The sequence below is a fragment of the Corvus hawaiiensis genome, chromosome 3, assembly GCF_020740725.1.
Source record: "Corvus hawaiiensis isolate bCorHaw1 chromosome 3, bCorHaw1.pri.cur, whole genome shotgun sequence".
In the NCBI taxonomy this organism is placed as follows: domain Eukaryota; kingdom Metazoa; phylum Chordata; class Aves; order Passeriformes; family Corvidae; genus Corvus; species Corvus hawaiiensis.
This window is the reverse complement of record NC_063215.1, coordinates 57,686,588-57,705,358: the sequence shown is the minus strand read 5'-3', so window position 1 is coordinate 57,705,358 and position 18,771 is coordinate 57,686,588. Positions and strand designations below refer to the sequence as shown.

The 18,771-nt window shown below is 43.1% G+C and overlaps 2 protein-coding genes across 3 annotated transcripts; both read left to right on the top strand.

Moving 5' to 3' along the window:
- The first annotated feature begins 1,027 nt into the window (after positions 1-1,027).
- On the top strand, positions 1,028-6,933 carry LOC125322798 (pantetheinase-like). Its single transcript, XM_048296968.1, has 7 exons — positions 1,028-1,288; positions 1,375-1,505; positions 2,369-2,561; positions 3,070-3,361; positions 4,415-4,788; positions 5,963-6,133; positions 6,512-6,933. The coding sequence occupies exons 1-7, from the start codon at positions 1,076-1,078 to the stop codon at positions 6,629-6,631; spliced, it is 1,494 nt and encodes a 497-aa protein (XP_048152925.1). The 5' UTR covers positions 1,028-1,075; the 3' UTR covers positions 6,632-6,933.
- Positions 6,934-7,689: 756 nt separating this feature from the next.
- Positions 7,690-18,731, top strand: LOC125322797 (pantetheinase-like). 2 transcript variants are annotated; one of them, XM_048296965.1, is made up of 8 exons: positions 7,690-8,115; positions 9,904-10,145; positions 10,250-10,380; positions 12,144-12,336; positions 13,772-14,063; positions 15,221-15,594; positions 17,853-18,023; positions 18,402-18,731. In XM_048296965.1, exons 2-8 carry the CDS (start codon positions 9,933-9,935, stop codon positions 18,519-18,521), a joined length of 1,494 nt encoding a protein of 497 aa, XP_048152922.1. In that variant the 5' UTR covers positions 7,690-8,115; positions 9,904-9,932; the 3' UTR covers positions 18,522-18,731. The 2 variants fall into 2 exon arrangements, with proteins under 2 accessions (XP_048152922.1, XP_048152924.1); XM_048296967.1 differs by having other exon boundaries at positions 7,690-8,127.
- The last annotated feature ends 40 nt before the right edge of the window (positions 18,732-18,771 follow it).

Here is an 18,771-nt window from a genome sequence, read left to right as displayed (position 1 = left end):
TTTTGGACTAGCAAGAACAGCTGCTCTGGTAGCCAACTGAGCTGTGAAACTTCAGGGTGCCAAAGGGCAGGCTTCCCCATGGGACATCTTGTTAATGCTTCCTTCCTTTTTGTATCAGGTGTTAGACTTTACTGAAACCAGGAATGTATACCTCAACTTATTTGGAAAAGCTGATCATGCCAGTGCTGATGATGAGCCAGGTGAGAAGGAGCTGAGAGGACTAGAGCTGGATGCAAGATACAGACATGTAGACATGAAACTTCGCTTGTTTTGTGCAATGACTTGTTCACTTAGCTGATATGTGCTGTTAGGACTTCAGAGGGGCCAGGATGACCAGAAGGGGCACAAATGCCACTGGAATTAATGAACTGCCCTGCAATGTGTGAACTTCACCAGACCCCCAGTAGAAGCTAGACAGGCTTAACCAACACCTCTAACTAACAGAGCAATGGGGGCTTCTGAGGGAAGCTAAGCCACCCCCTGGTTAGTGCTGTGCTTGTCTCATGTAGTGGCAGGTCTAAATATCCACCTGCCACTACTGACACAGCTCTAGAAGACTATGTGTCACCTATATGTGACTGTGCCAGGTATAGCCAAACTATAATTGGCTGGACCAGGGCAGCCCTGAGCAGGAGCCTGTGTGGGAGCACTGAGCTCTGGATCATCTGCCTGCCTGCCTCCCACAGCCATGCCTGTGCCCTTAAGTTTGGGCAGTGCTGGTCTCTGCTGAGATTTTCCAAACTTGTTTTCCTGCTGTGACCCAGGCTTGCCTTGAGCTGTGTTACTACCAGCAGTGCCATGCCTGGCTGATTCACAGGTCTGGCAGATGATGCTTGTCTTTGGCTGCAGCACATTGGTGATTTCCCTGCCACAGTGTAAGGCAGCATTGCTCAATGCTGGCAGCTCTCTTGCCTTTGATATTGTGAGACTTTCCAGGCAAGGTGATTGCATCTCCAGGTGTCAGCTTTCAGCCAGCCTGGGGAATTCCCAGGTTTTGTGCAAGACTTCTTCTTTTTAAAGCCCCCTGCCTTTGCCTGCCTGAGGCCTCCTCTTGGGTGACTTCCAGGCTCCAGACATGGAGCTTCCTAAAACTTGTGCCTCTGCTGTGCTTTTGGTGCTGTCTGCTCTGGGGGCCTGTGCCATGGACACCTATGTTGCAGCTGTCTATGAGCACAACGTGGTCTTGTCAGAGGACACTGAAGTGCCAGTTTCTTCTGAGGAGGCCTTGATGCTGATGGAGAAAAATATCGCAATTTTGGAAGCAGCTGTCAAGGAAGCAGCCAGACAGGTATTATGAAATCATTAAGAGACATTCCTTTGAGTGAACGCTGACCATTTTTTATTGTCTTAATGGTGTTTGTATGTTGGTACCAGGGTGCCAATATCATTGTGACTCCTGAAGACGGCATTTACGGATGGGTCTTCACAAGGGAAACAATATACCCTTATCTTGAGGATATCCCAGACCCACAGGTGGACTGGATTCCGTGTGCTCATCCTGGAAGGTATCATCCCTGTTATACATGGGGGAACAGTCTGAAGGGAAAGACAGCTAGGAGTGGTTGTTGATAGTTTTAAATGTCTTGGAGCACGTTCTGTGAAATGAAGCCAAGTTAAGACATCATGTAGTTGCCAAAAATAGCTTTGGACAACTTTCTTCATAATTTTTCTCTGCCATTTTTTTCTTACTGTAATTCTTTTTATTCTAGTTTAGTATACCAGGAAGGTTGAGATTTATTTAAGAGAAAAATAAATACACAGAATCTACATTTTAGTAAGGTATTCTATGCATGTTGTAGAAAACGTTTAAAATACAGGAATATTAGGAATATTTGTGAATAAAATAACAGATACTACTGAAAGAGTATACTGCTCAATTTAAAACTTGCATTTTTGAATTGTGTTATGGTAGCCTTTTTATTCTGTTATTTTCCTTAATAAATTGCACCATTTTTTGAAGCTGCAGTAGACAGGTAACAAAACACACCACAGAAGAAACAAATCCTAAGCTACCTTGGCACATCAGCCACATGGAGAGCTGGAGCAGAACGGCTGAAATTAGCCCATGTGTGGGTGTAACTTCAGCGCTGTGCCACACACCGGCACTAGAACGGAGACTTGAAGGTGTGAAGATTTGCTTCCACTGCAAGGAAGCCCCTGTGTTCCTCAGTTAATGTGAGGTGATGGGAGCATTTCAGCTGCTAAGCTCTGAAGCAGGGCTCTCCTCTGTCAAGTAACAAGAAACAAGTCTCCTTTCAGATATGACTATAAGATCTATTGGTCTGGTGATCTGTGGTCTTAACATTGGAATATTTTCATTTTGAATGGTTTTGATGTTCTACTTCTGTCTTCCTTCCCTGCTGATTAGGTTTGCTCCCTCACCTGTGCTGGAAAGACTGAGCTGTCTGGCGAGGAGTAACTCTATCTATGTGGTTGCAAATATGGGGGACAAGAAACCATGTAATTCCAGTGATCCGAGGTGCCCAAGTGATGGCCACTATCAGTACAATACCAATGTAGTCTTTGACTCAGAAGGGAAACTGGTGGCTCGTTATCACAAGGTGAGAGAATTTTACAATGTTCAGTTAAGTGCATGATTCTCAGGAGATTAAAGATGTGAACAGAAGATGCTTCCTGGGCTTAAATGTATTTCTACATAGAGTCATAATAGACCAAGTGTAAGAGGGCAGGTGGAAGCCACTGCCACTATTCTGAATTTAAAAGCAAGTAATTAAATGAGTAGTAAAGCTCAATAAACTCTATTTTTTACTGCATCTCTATAGGGAGTGACACATAAGATATTTAAACATTAACATCCTAAATAAACTCATCCTAACTAAATACAAATCCCCTTTACTGGTCTAAATCAAAAGCACCAGATATTTGTGGTTGACTTCTCTTGCAGTGGTAGGAGTTCTCCTATTTGAAATTAACATATAGCACATGCACAAAACATATTTTCCATTACTTGTATTTATGGGAATGATTCAATGTTCATTTAACTCAGATGGTTTGATTTATTTTCTAATATTTTATTTTCTCCATTCTTTTTTTCTTTTCCATGAGCAGTACAACCTTTTTGTGACAGAGAAACAGTTTAATTACCCCAAGGATCCAGGATTTGTGACTTTCAACACATCCTTTGGCTACTTTGGCATTTTCACTTGTGCAGACATACTCTACCATGACCCAGCTGTGGTCTTGGCAAGCAGATTTCAGGTTGACACCATTCTGTTCCCAACTGCTTGGGTGAACACCCTTCCACTGTTATCAGCAGTCCAGTTCCATTCCGCGTGGGCCATGGGAATGGGCGTCAACTTCCTTTCAGCAAATACGCACAACTCCACTTTAGATATGACAGGTAACATGACAGTGCTCTCATTGATCCTCGTTCTCATGGGCAACACTTGTATCTGAGTAGTGCAGCTGACCTGAGCAGAAATTGCCATCAGCTTTAAGCATGCATACTCGTGTCAACAGGATTAGGACAAGAGAACTTGTAAAGTTCTTGATATAAAGGAAATAAAATTGTGCTGTGTAAGAACTTGGAAATGCTTAAGTTGACTACAACGCCTCTAGTCTTTGTTAAATAATCAGTCCTGTGAGTTTATGAGTGTTACTTTTCATCTTCTGACCCTGATGTTTATTGATGTTTTGGCCACGTGAAGACCCAAACTTCGTTTTCTCCACTAGATGGAACCCTAACTCTGAGAAATGTTCCTTTGAGTTCTGCAACTAGTACTTCTGGGCTGGGGACCTTGTGTGTCACAATTTCTTGGCAGGCTTTGTTTCCACTGTAAATTTTTCCTGAGCAGATGCTAGAAGCCAAGCACAAATTTTGTGTGCATCTGTTTGCAGAATTGGGAGAAACTTACTGCTAAAATGTAGCTTTAAACTTTGCCATCCAAATAAAAGGAGATATGAGCCATTCCTTTAGTTCTCACTTGTTGATGACCCTATGTCATACAACTCATACTCTTTACAAATAGGTTTTACTCTGGACTTTAAAGATTTCTCTAGTTATGTAAAGTGCTTGCATAAAGATGTGAATTTTGGTAATATCTTTTCCTTACAGAACTTTTTGATTTGACAGTATTACCACCCATTTTAATCAGAACTACTGATTTCTAATGCAGTTAAAGAAGAATGCAAAACTTCAGCCACTTAAATCATATATAATCAGGACACTAATCTTGTCACTTACAATACATGAAACATCAGAGTTTGTCCTACTTTCCATTGATGGCAAAAAACATTAGGTTAAGATTGCAGTCTGTGAAGGGTCAATTTAGTTTCAAAACAGTCTGGTAAATGTTAGAATTAAATTTTGCACATACATAATTAGTGACTTATGCTTACCTGTCCCATATATTTGCTTTCAGATTAGAAACTTTCTGGTGTTATGTGTTTGCAGGGAGTGGTATTTATGCCCCAGATGGTCCAAAAGCATATTACTACAGTACTGAAATGGATAATGGTCACCTTTTGGTGACAGAACTGAGTTCACGCCCACGTCTCTCTCCCGACTATCCTGCTGCTGTTAACTGGACATTGTACGCCAGCCAGACCAAACAGCTTCCATCAAATAAACACTCTTTCAGTGGGGTCGTTTACCATGATCTCTTCTCCTTTACGGAACTCACTGAATCTGAGGGAAATTGTGCCATTTGCCAGCCCGACCTCTGTTGCCATCTGAGTTACAAGATGGTAGAGAAGCAGCAAGACGAAGTTTATGTCCTGGGTGCCTTTGATGGTCTACATGTTGTTGAAGGAGAATATTATTTGCAGGTAGGAATTTTTTGCTCTTACTTGAACAGTGGGAAGGCTGCAATACTCTCTTTGCAGTCTGTTTGCATTTGTTTTATTTTTTTTATTTGGGGCATTTAAGACAAGGCATTTTTCAGCCTCCCCCCCCCCCCCCCCAACATTTGTTCTCTTCATGATACATTTTTACTTCATTAGGGGTGTTAATCTGCTTTTCTGTGTTATAAATGATGGAAGTGTAGACCCTGGGTTGACCCTATGCTGTAACACTCTTAAAGGTGAGGTCACCCAGCAGTTTTGGCAAGAACAGGACAAGATAGGTATGTATGCTTCTCTGTGCTGATTGTAATTTCTGCAACACATCTTTCAGAAGTTGCTCCTCAGGTTTTTCAGGTTGTAGGTTTGGCAGGATTCATTTATTGCTGAGGAGAGACCTTATTGCTCCCTGCAGCTACCTGAAAGGAGGTTGTGGCGAGGTGGAGGTTAGGTCGGTCTCTTCTCCCAGGTGACAGGACATGAAGAAGTGGCCTCAAGTTGTGCCAGGGGAGGTTTAGATTGGTTACTGATAAAAATATCTTCACTGAAAGGATTGTCAAGCATTGGAACAGGCTGCCCAGGGAAGTGGTTGAGTAACCATCCCTGAAGTATTTAAAGAATGTGTAGATGTGGTGCTTAGGGACATGGTTTAGTGGTTGGTTTGGCAGTGCTGGGTAATGCTTGCACTTCATATCCTAAAGGTCTTTTTAACCTAAATGATTTTATGATTGTAAGGAGGTTTCTGTATATGTGTACAAAAAGGAGAGAAGAACATATTGCTCTCTCTGTCTTCATAGGGATGCTCTTGTAACAAGAAAGCTGTTTTCTGCTCAGTGGTTTGTACCATTGTGCTGATGTGATTATCTAAAATGTGGTTATCTAAAAAAATTAAGACAATAAATAAGGATATACCATTTGTATTCACTTGGCTTGGCAGTGTATTGGTTCTTCAAAATTATGGTTAGGCTTTTTTTTAGTGTGATATAAATCTTTTCTATATACACAGAAATATATATAGAGAACTATATGGACTGTATAATAAATAAATGCCTAGATGTATCAGAGCATTTTTTCATCATGACAGCTTTTCTTCTATCAAATCCAGCTCTCAGTTGCTGAAAGCTTAGTGGTGTTTTACCTTCCTGTCTCCCCCTCCCCGCAGATCTGCACACTGCTCAAGTGCCCAAGCACAAACCTGAGCACGTGTGGGCAGCCCGTGGAGATGGCTCAGACCAAGTTTGAGATGTTCTCCCTCAGCGGCACGTTTGGCACCAGCTACGTCTTCCCAGAAGTGCTGTACAGTGGGGTGCAGCTGGCCCCTGGGGAGTTCGAGGTAATGGGACACCCTTGTGATTTGTCAGACATCAGTGGTCAGAAAGCCACTACAAGACACAGGAGCAACTTAGTTGTTATCAGTGTCCTCTGTCCTCTGCCTTGAGTTCAAGGCAGCTTTATTTCTGTCTGATTTTCCTGCTTGTATTCATACAGTAAGTCCACCCTGGCAATTCTCTTCTTCCCTCTTCCCCCAAATCCTCTAGAACAAGATCTCCCTCAGCACAGAAATGTAGTTCTTCTCAGGTGTCCTGCTAGCTCCAATTGAGACTGGAGCTCTCTCAGCTAGATCAGCATTAATGAAGATAGGATTTTGTGTTTGCCATGCAGTAGTGCTGCTGTGATGATGCTCCTGCTTATTTTCCTTTTTCATAACCAGGTGCTAACTGATGGACGTCTGAGAAGTCGGGCTCCTACATCAAAGCCAGTTTTGAGTGTAACACTCTTTGGGAGGTGGTACGAAAAGGACCTTCCACACACACATCAAGCTTCACCATGATTTCACTGCAGATCCTTTAAGACTTCATCTGCTTGTTTCTGTAATGCTAATTAATCACAAATAATGGTAATTATTACTAACAATGGTAATTAATACTAATATTCATATTATAATGGCATTCTATTTCTCAAGTTGCCTTATCTAACAGCATAGTCACTGCACATTGATTTATTGACTTGATTCTGCAGCAAAAAGAAATATTCCACTGGACTCTTGTGTATGTGTTTTTATATGATAGCTTTGGTCAGCATAAGCTTGGCCTTAACACTGGGAACCATAGAAAATAAATTCCTCTGACTTTAGTGCTGTAGAATTCAGTGGATTGTGCCCCAGTAAAAACCAGCCTTTAATTATTTGAAATTTTTGGTGGAATATTAGAAGCCATTTCCACAACACTGTTCCCACCCCACTTCTGAGCACTCACTTTTGTAAACAGGAGATTAACAGAACCTTTGAGGATTCTTATTTCCTTTGGAAAAGTAAACAAGTCTCAAAAACATGTTCCTTCGAGAAACAGTCCTTCAGCTCGGCACACTGTAGCAGGGTGTTACCACACCCTGGCCTGACTCACAGCTGGAGGAGCCTACTTAAATCTTTCTGGTGACATTTTTAGGGTGTGGAAAATTTCCCTAGCACAGAATTGTTGATAACTGTTTGAGCATCAAAAATGCTCAAAACAGGGAATTTTTCAGGAGCATGTCTGTCTTCCCATTGAATGGTTGCTCGTAGCAGTGCGAGGGAGAGTTGGGACTGTGCCGGCAGGTGTTGGGTGAGGCGAGGGAACAGCTGGAACAGGTGGGACACGCTGGCACGTGTGCGGATGTGGGCAGGGCAGACTGTACTTCTTAGGCAAGTGGACTGGATTACTTTGTGTGTCCCAGCTAAGATTTCTATCCGTGCCTAATTCTGTTGTTTGATCTGCAGGTTTGTTTGGAATTACAAACATTGTTTGATTTAATCTGACCAAAAAAATTAGGAAATAAAGAAAAAAAAAAAAAAAAAAAAAAAAAAAAAGACTTGTAGGAGGCAAAATCCATCTCTTTTTTTGTTTGTTTTTTAACAAAGGGAATGTTTTAAATACAAAGTAGAAGTATCAAACGGAAACCCTCTGCAATTCACATAGTAGACGTAATGGGAAACATTCTAGAGTTTGGGCAGGAAAAGCACCGTATCTTTATATCTGCGCCCTAGAAAAGGTGTCCTGTTACGGCGTAAGTAACACCAGTAAGCGCTGCTGCCAGAAGTGAGCGCCTTCTGACTTCCCGACTCCTGCTCGCATGCGCTCAGTGCCCGGCAGTGATTGCGTGGCTGCCGGAGTGACCTTTCACACAGCCCTCTCCAGGGCAGGCTTAACCCTTGGAATGCGCACCGCTCTTCCTCACGCTCCCCCTAAGCACAAGACAAGAAGCAGGACCGCACTCTGACGCCAGACTCCCTCTGCAGCTGAGCTCATTTAGCACCAAATCGCATCCTGTGTTCACAGAGTAAGTGCTCAGGTAACCCCCACCTTCAGGCAGTAGCAGGGATGGGGGCAGGTGCAGTACAGGCGTGGGAAGAGTGGAGTGGGAGGAGAGAGGGGTGGAAAGTAGGCGGAGCTCTAGATAAGTTTCCCCTTACATTGTCCACAGGCGCGTATAAGCCGGCCCAGGGCAGTTTTCTTCAGTTTGTTCAGTGGATTTGTTTGGTGAACTGGTGTCAGTTCCTTGTTCCTGGGTGTCATAGGTTAGCAAGCATAGTCCCGGAAGGGATGTCCTTGCTAAGGGGTGCTTACAGCTTCCTCTGGGATCTGATAGAACCTGCGAGAGGGAGCGAGATCGTTGCCCGCATTCTCCTGATTCTTATCTCACAGCAGATAAACAGTAATGAGTATTTTGGACCAAACCACTACACTAGGCGAGCTCCCAGCTCTGCAGGAAGGAGGCAGCGGTGCTTGCTGGTGCAGAGGCAAACAGGGACAACTCCCCTGCACCTTGTCCCAGCAGTGGGACTCGGATTTTGTGGGGCATTCCCCTAGAACTGCGTTTGTAACTATTTCTGCTCAGCCCTGGCAGGGCAGTCACCTTTCTGGCTGGTGTCCTCACTAGTGCTAAACCAGGCAGCATTTGCTACTTTTCCTGCACGCCGATATCAACCACTGACTGTGGTTGATGTGATTCAACCTATGTTTGATTTGGTAAAAAAGTGAGGCAGAGAGGGAGGGAGGAAGGCTTCAAAGGTCCATTAGTTCAAGTGTCACTGAAAGCTCTAGTGCAGCCTTTAAAAGGCTCGTATTCATTGTACTGACTGAGCATGCTGTATCTAGTAATGTGTGTGGAGAAGTACTTCGGGGTGAACATCACCATTGATAGAAATCAATGTTCCGAATGGTTGAAACTCTCAGTCAGCAGTACTCTGTGAGAGACCACTGTGGTATCTGCATTCATCCGCAGGTCTGTCTTTTCTGAATCAGCTCTCCAGTGACAGTCTGCTGTAGCTGAAAGCAGCCAGCCTGTTCTGCTTCCTGCTGCTCAGATAGCCTTTTCCAAATGAGAATACTGCAAATACAAGGAAGTCAAAAAATGGAAAATGTCTCAGCCAGAAATGGATTTGAAATGAATTGAAGATTAAAAGTGAGCAGAGCATGTTCCTGGGGACAGGAAGGGTGTGCAGAGGAGCAGGCATGCTACTGCACCAGGTGAAATAGCCTGCTCTTTTGCTTCAGGCTAGCAAGAGCCAGGCAATGAGGTACTTCCATGCCTTATTTCAGAGGAAAAATTCTGTCCAGATTAATATTTTCTGGTGGGAGGCTGTTGGAAAGTGATGCACAGCTAAACAGAAATGACTGGGAGAGACACTGGGATTAACTCAAGGGACAGTTCTGTTGCTGGGGTGTTGAGTGTATGACATCTAGGTACAGTGGGATGCTAATGCAATTTCTTTGGTCTAAAGAAACTCAGAAGCAAGCTGCACATACTGACACATAGCACAGGAATTGAGGAATATGAAGATACTAAAATAAAGACGTTTTTTAGACACCCTTGAGCTCTGTCATGCTAGGTCCTCTGCAGGATAGCAGTGGAGTAAACTGTCTCAAAGCAGCCAAAGTGAACTTGCTCATAGTGATTAATCAGACCTATTAAATGATTTACTGTGTGCTGCAATACTTTCCTATACGTCACACTTGGTTCCAATGCAGTGCTTTAACAGACCTGCAGTTCATTCCTCCCTCTCTCAAATTAAACTTTGTCCCCTTTCTCTTTTCTGTGCATATTCCTTTTGCACTGTTTGTCCAGAGCACTGCAGGAGCTGGGAGGTTCCAGCCATGCTCCCTTCCCAGGCTCTCCTGCCTGCTGTGGTGCTTGCACTCACAGCCCTTCAGGCCCTTGCCTCCGACACCTTCATCGCAGCCGTCTACGAGCATGCCGTCATCCTGCCTGATCCCACCGAGGAGCCCATTTCCCCCGATGATGCTTTGGCCCTGATGAACAAAAACATGGATGTCTTGGAAAGGGCCATCAAGGAAGCTGCCCAGAAGGTATGGGGGTGCCGTGAGGGTTGTCCATCAGTGTTTTTCTGCTCCTGCTGACCCTCCTGGTTGTCTGTTGATGGGTGTCCTTTTAACGGAGCCTGTTGTGACAGGGTGCCCACATCATTGTGACTCCTGAAGATGGCATCTACGGCTGGCGATTCACAAGAGAATCCATCTACCCTTACCTGGAGGATATCCCTGATCCAGTGGTGAATTGGATTCCCTGCACTGACCCCTCAAGGTGATTCCTTCTGCAGTGCTTTATGTGATTTCAAACTATTATCTCCTGGAGTCTTGAGCAGCTCACACTAAATGACTGAGAACTGCTAATGCCTGTGACGTAAGTTTTAATTAAAATTGAGTATGAAGGTAGTTACATGGTTAAATATATAGCATGTCCATGACTAATTGATGAGGGAAACATTAAATTTTTTTTTTTTAATTAGACACTTTAAGGAGAAATTCAAACAACATACAGACTTTGGGTTACTAAAAGTTGAGTAAATGTCTTTTTTCAATGCCAGAATATCCTGCTTCTCATTCTGCTTTTGGTTTTTCCACACTATTTTGAATAGAACTGACCGTAAATTATTAACACTAGTATTTCTTTGGTTTTCTGGTTTATTTGTCCTTTACAAATGACGTGTTGAAACAAAAGCATACAGACCATTTTTGTGGGCAGCCAAGAACTAGTTTCTGAGCAGATAATAAGAGGTGATGAGGTCAGTAGTTAAAGTCCAAACTTCTAAATGATAACAACACAGAAACTTTTAATCTTGGTTTTCCACAATTAAGGCAAGATAAAGTCTGAACTGCTAGAGTCTCTGTGCTGTAAAACATGATCTGTCATTCAAGCAGCATATGCCAGCAGTGACAAACCAACCTATAGCTGAGCACTGGACTCTAGACTTCTACAGCAAGTAATAACTGTTCAGCCATGGAATTACAGCCGTGGTCTGCCCTTTTCACCACAGCTTTCTACACCTGCTTGATGAGGAGGAGCTTAGAGCATGTTATTATATCTGTGAGGATATAATAACTCAGTGCTTCCAAGAAGAAGAGTCACAATGGGGAGTAGCGTAGGATGTGCAACCTTTTTCTGAGCTATAAGTAGCTAAAATATACCATCTTTCACTGAAGGTGGAGTGTGGGGTGGCAGTGTGTCTAAGCAGGTCTTTATTCTAGCGCATCACATGGGTTTTGCAGAGGTGATCTGCATGCCTCCTCTGTTCCAAATCAGGGGTTTCACTAGCGGCTTTTGGGACTATAACACTTGCCATCAGTGTCTGGCATGCCTTATTCCTTGGTGCTGTATGTGTATCTTGCATGGTGGTGCTCCTTGTGCGACCCACGCACACCTTGCAAAGCCGTAGGCATTGCCACACTACAGAGGGGGATGGCTGCTCTCTTTATGGCCTGGTATGGGTGCTTCAGAGGTGCTGCCAGTTTCTGGCACATGGACCCTGACATATCTTGAAATTAATAGCCCACTGCTCTTCATGCCATGGTTACAGGTCTGTGTGCTCCTGTCCATGGGAGGAGATGAATTGCTGAATTGCCTTGACCATAGCATCTGCACTATTCCACAGCTCAACTCTGCTTAGCGTGCTAAGGGCCCAGAGCTGCAGTCCTCAGGTGTCAGTATGCCTGATCCTAAAATATTCGCTTGTGTGACACCAAGCTAGTGTCTTCCTCTGCCCAGAGATGTCTCTCCTGCCCTTGCCCAGCCTGAGGTTTATCTGTTTACTGCAGAGCATGTTCCAGGTGCTGGAGGGGACTGTCAGGCATGTCCCTGCAGAGGCCAATGGAAGGTCTCCAGGACCTACCCCAGGGTGCAGGAACCAATCTGAGGAAGCACTGCAGCAATTCTGTCTATCTGCCTACCCTGCCGTGGCTGCGGGGTTGGAGGTGCTGCTGGTGTGACCTCAAGCACCCCGGAGATGGACACCACTGACAGCACAAGTTCTGTTAATTTTTTTTTTCTCCTTCCCTAAAATACATTAGATTTGGTCCAGCACCAGTGCAGGAACGACTCAGCTGCATGGCCAGAAATAACTCCATCTATGTGGTTGCAAATATTGGGGACAAGAAGCCCTGTAACTCCAGTGATCCCAAATGCCCCAGTGATGGTCGCTACCACTACAATACAGATGTTGTCTTTGACCCACAGGGGAAACTGGTGGCTCGTTACCACAAGGTAAAGTGGCCTTGGAGAGACAGGAACTAATTTCCCACTACTTCCAAAATGTGTCAATTTGGGAAGAGAATTAGATGCCAGTCATTGTCCTCTGCCAGAGTTTTGCTTCTCTTTATAATTTAAAAGAATATCTCTCTTGCTATGAAACATTGATGCCAAATTTGTGTTTGCTGTCATGTTTCTCAGAACAGACTGGAATGAAAAATGATTGCTCTGGTGCAATTTAGGGGCATATGGTTTTGATTGAGTTCCTCAGTTCATTAACTCACTACTACTGGAAATTCTGCTGCTTGAGCAGCTTCAGTTTTTAGTGCCAGCTTTTCACCAGGCTACCACTTCATGTTCCAGGGTTTCAAAATGTTCATCTGTATTTCATCATAGATGAGTAGTCTGATTTCAGAGAGGCAGGACCTTTTTTTCTTTATGCTGTTTTGGCACAGTTTTTGCACAATGGGAATTACTTGAACAAAACAATGGATAGGTGTAAAAAGAGATAAAGACATTAAAACATTTGCACCCAATGACAGTTCTTCTTTCAGTATTAAGTGTCTACCTGCAAATTCCATCAAAGCTGTTTATGAATCATGTGCCAGATAACATGCCAATGTGGCTAGAGTGAAGACAGTTTATTTAATGCACTTTGGGCCCAGTATTTCATCTGGTTGTTCAGAGATGATGCCAAGATACCAATTTGTGAGCAAACTGGGTGAGTGAAACACTGATAATGCAAGTCTGTCCCCCAGCCTGCCATGGCCCAGGTGCTGAATTACAAGTTAAGTAAACTTGAACTTCTTTTCTGGCTTGGCGTCCATGTTTACTTCCAAACCATCTGGACATGGATAAAGGACTCTTAGTAAACATGTATGTGTAGGAAGAAGGAAAATGTTGGAAAGCTGAGAATGGAGAATGTCACAAACTTCAGTTTTTCTGCTGGCTGAGATCATCTGCCTTTCCCCCATCAGCACAGCCTTTGTTTTCTACTCTGCAGTGTCCCCAGTACTGCCTTGTGCTTCATGCTGGTGCTCTGCACTTCCAGTGCTTCTGGGCATCTCCACACCAAGGTCACCAACTTTGTCTCTTGGCACCAGATCCCCCATGCTTCTCTTACATTACTATTTCTCTTCTAGTTGCATTTGGGTCACCAGAAGTATAAACTAGGTGGGGGGAGTGGAGAGATTATTCTTATGCAGATGACACCAACAGACCTGAAGGCAGCTGGCTGCTTTCCTAGCTAGATGCCAGGGCAATATGCAATATGTGTTCCGTATTTTGGGTACTATGATCATACAATTTTAGCCTGATTTCCTACCTGTGAGGGCTTCCAACACAGGTCAAAAATTTTCTCTAGTCATTCTGAACAGCTTTAGGGAATGACTCCAAGACATATGGTTAGTAAGTGCCTCTAACTGGTTTCTCTATTTTCCTTCCCCTGCAGTATAATCTTTTTATGGGAGAAAGTCAGTTTAATTACCCAAAAGAACCAGAAGCTGTCACCTTTGAGACTCCTTTTGGGAAGTTTGGCATTTTCACTTGCTTTGACATCCTCTTCTATGAGCCTGCTGTGGTCCTGGTGAGCAAGATGCAGGTGGACACTGTGCTCTTCCCAACAGCTTGGATGAATGTCCTGCCTTTTCTGACTGCAGTTGAGTTTCACTCTTCCTGGGCTATGGGCATGCGTGTCAATGTCTTAGCTGCCAATACTCACAACACCAGCATGGCAATGACAGGTAATTTAATTTTCGTTCTGTCGAAAAATCTTTATAACCATGAATCTCTTATTTCCTGTTCTACAAAGTGATTTTGCAGAGGAATATAATGTATTTATCTGGAAGGTGAAGAGTCTAGTCACCAAATTTTAAACCTGATGGATCTCGTTCCTATTGCTTTCATACAAGACATAGCAAAACTCGTAGTGTTTTCTTTGCCCTAGCTTCTTAGGATTATCCTTTCTTTTAATGGCTCTAAACAAGTAGTAGGTTACTGCCCTTATACCGGAACAGAAATATTTGAGGCTTTTAAGGCTCTTTTTCTCTCCACTTCTAAGTCTATGAGTGAATGCCAAACTGTAAATATACTCGTAAACCATATACATGGTTGCATTCATTCTGGCCAGATGAAAGACTTATTTGTATAGCTATATTTAACACTGTTGCGGAAAACCATTAAAAACACATATTCAGGCCTGTTGTAGTAATGCTGCTAAGAAGTCCACATCTTCATTTTAGAATGTAGCATTGATTTTTTTAGACTCAGCTTACGGAATAGTATATTTCAGTTAGAGCAGTACCTTCAGTGAGATGTGCAACCACAGCACTGTCTTGGGACTTCTCATTTGAAATGCCTGCCAGGCTTCTGCAGTGATGGGTATGACAGACCTTTGATTCCCTCTGTTGCTTGGTACTGCTCAGATGTGAATCACCCATGTGGGGAGGAGTTCTCAGCCAGTGTAAAGGGGCTTGGATAATTGCTCTCTGCTTCTGTTCACCAGGACAGGCTTGTGATACTTGCCTGTGTTGTGTTTTGGATCATCTCAATCAGTAGATGGTCCTTTCACATCAATCAGCCAAGAAAAAAGGAATTATCAACTCTATTGCATACAGGAGAAAAAAAAACTGAGGAGGCCACAAATATAATCATAACATAACATAAAAATAACCAAACATTCTCTGCCTTTGGCTATACTGAGCAGACCTCATCTAAGGGAATAAATGCTATTCTTTGCCAAAGCATGAGCTCTGTGTACCAAATTACTAATGGTCACCTTTGATGAGACTAAAATTACTGTAATCTGTGTAGAATAGTGGATAAGCCATCAGTAGAGCCACTTAGAAGGACAACATGATTTTTTAAATTCTTCCTGGACTGACTATTGCGCTCTCCTCAGGGAGCGGCATTTATGCACCAGCTGGAGCCAGAGCATACTCCTACAACATGAAAACTGAAGACGGTCACCTCCTCATTGCCGAACTGGATGCACACCCTCGTCTTTCTCCTGCCTCCCCGCCTGCTGTCAGCTGGAACTCATATGCTTTGAGTGTTGAAAGATTCTCACAGAATGACCATGAATTCACTGGAATCATCTTTGAAGACCCCTTTACTTTCACTGAGCTCACTAAGCCTGGGGGGAATCTCACTCTCTGCCAAAAAGACCTCTGCTGTCACTTGAGCTACAAGATGGCAGAGAAAAGAGATGATGAAGTTTATGTGCTGGGTGCTTTTGATGGCCTTCATGTTGTTGAAGGACAGTACTATCTGCAGGTAATTCCTTGGAGAGGGTTACTTACTTTAGGAAGCTTATTTACAGGGAGAAACCTTCAGCTCTGTGATGGAAAAAGAGAAGACAATGATCCTCTTCTACACTGGAGTCCTAGTGCCCTGTTTGTTAGTAATGGAAAGAAGCTGCTAAAACTTCCAAGCCTATTTACCTTCAAATCCAACAAATGCAGTGGAGAGGTCTCTAAATGTCTTTTAAATGTCCAGAGTGCACTCACTATTTTTGGGGGTGTGAAATATTGGCTAAATTTAAGTTCTCTTCTGTGAATATCTGCAGTAAATGTTCTGAATCTCCTCTGTTCACAGAATCAGAGAATAGTTAGGGTTGAAAGTGACATCTGAAGATCACATAGTCCAATCCCCCTGCCAGGGCAAGATCACCTAGAGCAGATTACATAGAAACGCATTTGCATGGGTTTTGAGTGTCTCCGGAGAGGGAGGATCCAAGACCTCGCTGGGCAGCCTGTTCCAGTGCTCTGCCACCCTAAATGTAAAAAAGTTCTTTCTCATGTTGAGGTGAAACTTCTTATGCTGGTATGGCCATTGCTCCTCACCCTGTTGCTGGGCACCACTGAAAAGAGTCTGGCACCATCGTCTTGGCACACACCTTTGAGATATTTGTATATATTGATGAGATCCCTTCTCAGTCTTCTCTAGACTTAACAGGCCCAGCTACCGCAGTCTCTCCTCATAAGAGAGATGCTCCAGACTCTTCATCATCTTTGTGGCCTCGGCTGGACACTCTCCAGTAGCTCCTTGTCTTTCTTGTACTGAGGAGTCTGGGCACAGTATTCCAGATGTGGTCTCACTGCATCTTCATCAAAGAGTTACTGTTAAAAATCAGTTGATCATAGCTATCTTTATGAGATGCTCTGATAAGTTAGAGTCACAGAGATGTTAATTTTTTGTCATTATCCAAATCATAGCAATGAAGCTTACTTAAATGGCTTATGTCTTTTAGTGGAAATATCCTCTCTTCCTCTCTTTTAATCAAATATGTGGGAAGACAGTGAGTTACATCCTGGTTGTATTTGCTTAAAGCCATATTTGAAAACATCCTTTGCCTTCATAATTAAGTTATTGTGCCAGCAGATTATACTTTTTTTTAGTTACTTCTGTCTGTCAGCATGGCCTTTGTGTACCAGATGGTACAGACTCTGGGATGTGAGACAAGGTGTTATCCAGCAAACAGCTCATCTAATGCTTTTAGGAAGGTAGCTTGAATAAATTCAGTTCTTGGTGAGCTTAGTTGTAAAATTTATTTCAGTGGTTATGGAAGTTGCCAGATAGTCTCTGCCAGTATTGAAAGTTCTAGAGAATACAGGAATTTCTACTCTTCCTTTTTCCCTCAGTATTTTTTCATTTCCTCAGAATATATTCCTTATTTCTCTGCTTATTTGCATTTCAACACAAAACTGTATTTGCTGATGAATAATACTTTTGATTTTTTGCAAATATGCTTCTTTCCCCCAACACCAGACAACTAAAAAACTCTGTCACCTATGAGCAAAACCAGCCAACATCCTTCAAATCATTCCTGAAACAAAGGAGTGCTAGCCCTATTTCATATTTCCTCATGAAGACCATAAACATTTATCAGCTGGATAATTAGCTCTCAGGACAAAAGGGAAACAGCATTTTGATTCCTATTTTCCTCTGTGGACTGCAACTACTAACACAAAACTGTAACAAAAGATGCTAACTTCATCTCCTTGGCCTATATTAACTAGGATTTGGACACAGAACATCTAATTCAGACTTCCCATAGACACCAGGCCATCTAATGAAGTGTCATTAGCAACATGTACAAATATCAGTAAGAGGGCCTGGGTGTACACTTGTACTTGTGGAGGATTTTGTTTCATTTGCCTAAAATTTCCATTCACAAACACATCTTACTAAGACATGTGGGAAAGAAACCTTCAAATAAGATAACTGGCAATTGGAAGAATTAGTGGAAGGGACAGGATTGGGCTTCAGAGATTAAATAAAGTGCTCTGGCTACACTTACATCAGAGACAATCTATTCATAAAATAAGACTAAGGCAATGCAGGTCTGGGATACTCCCAATCAGATCAAAGGGTGAAAAAATAAGCTACAACTGAAAAGAAGTCGCCTAAGGATTACGAAAAAGATCCTGTGACTCTCACCTACTCTGACACACATTAGCTTTGATAACGCAAGGCTTTCCTACCAGTGTTTCTGTCTTGCTAAATACCTTCCTGTCTCCCCCTCCCCGCAGATCTGCACACTGCTCAAGTGCCCAAGCACAAACCTGAGCACGTGTGGGCAGCCCGTGGAGATGGCTCAGACCAAGTTTGAGATGTTCTCCCTCAGCGGCACGTTTGGCACCAGCTACGTCTTCCCAGAAGTGCTGTACAGTGGGGTGCAGCTGGCCCCTGGGGAGTTCGAGGTAATGGGACACCCTTGTGATTTGTCAGACATCAGTGGTCAGAAAGCCACTACAAGACACAGGAGCAACTTAGTTGTTATCAGTGTCCTCTGTCCTCTGCCTTGAGTTCAAGGCAGCTTTATTTCTGTCTGATTTTCCTGCTTGTATTCATACAGTAAGTCCACCCTGGCAATTCTCTTCTTCCCTCTTCCCCCAAATCCTCTAGAACAAGATCTCCCTCAGCACAGAAATGTAGTTCTTCTCAGGTGTCCTGCTAGCTCCAATTGAGACTGGAGCTCTCTCAGCTAGATCAGCGTTAATGAAGATAGGATTTTGTGTTTGCCATGCAGTAGTGCTGCTGTGATGATGCTCCTGCTTATTTTCCTTTTTCATAACCAGGTGCTAACTGATGGACGTCTGAGAAGTCGGGCTCCTACATCAAAGCCAGTTTTGAGTGTAACACTCTTTGGGAGGTGGTACGAAAAGGACCTTCCACACACACATCAAGCTTCACCATGATTTCACTGCAGATCCTTTAAGACTTCATCTGCTTGTTTCTGTAATGCTAATTAATCACAAATAATGGTAATTATTACTAACAATGGTAATTAATACTAATATTCATATTATAATGGCATTCTATTTCTCAAGTTGCCTTATCTAACAGCATAGTCACTGCACATTGATTTATTGACTTGATTCTGCAGCAAAAAGAAATATTCCACTGGACTCTTGTGTATGTGTTTTTATATGATAGCTTTGGTCAGCA

Coding starts and splice junctions, on each gene's coding strand:
- LOC125322798 (XM_048296968.1), top strand. CDS start 1,076: ATGGAGCTTCCTAAAACTTGTGCCTCTGCTGTGCTTTTGGTGCTGTCT. Junction 4,789..5,962: donor AAGGAGAATATTATTTGCAG/GTAGGAATTTTT, acceptor CCCTCCCCGCAG/ATCTGCACACTGCTCAAGTG. Junction 6,134..6,511: donor TGGCCCCTGGGGAGTTCGAG/GTAATGGGACAC, acceptor TTTCATAACCAG/GTGCTAACTGATGGACGTCT.
- LOC125322797 (XM_048296965.1), top strand. CDS start 9,933: ATGCTCCCTTCCCAGGCTCTCCTGCCTGCTGTGGTGCTTGCACTCACA. Junction 12,337..13,771: donor TGGTGGCTCGTTACCACAAG/GTAAAGTGGCCT, acceptor CTTCCCCTGCAG/TATAATCTTTTTATGGGAGA. Junction 14,064..15,220: donor CACCAGCATGGCAATGACAG/GTAATTTAATTT, acceptor CGCTCTCCTCAG/GGAGCGGCATTTATGCACCA.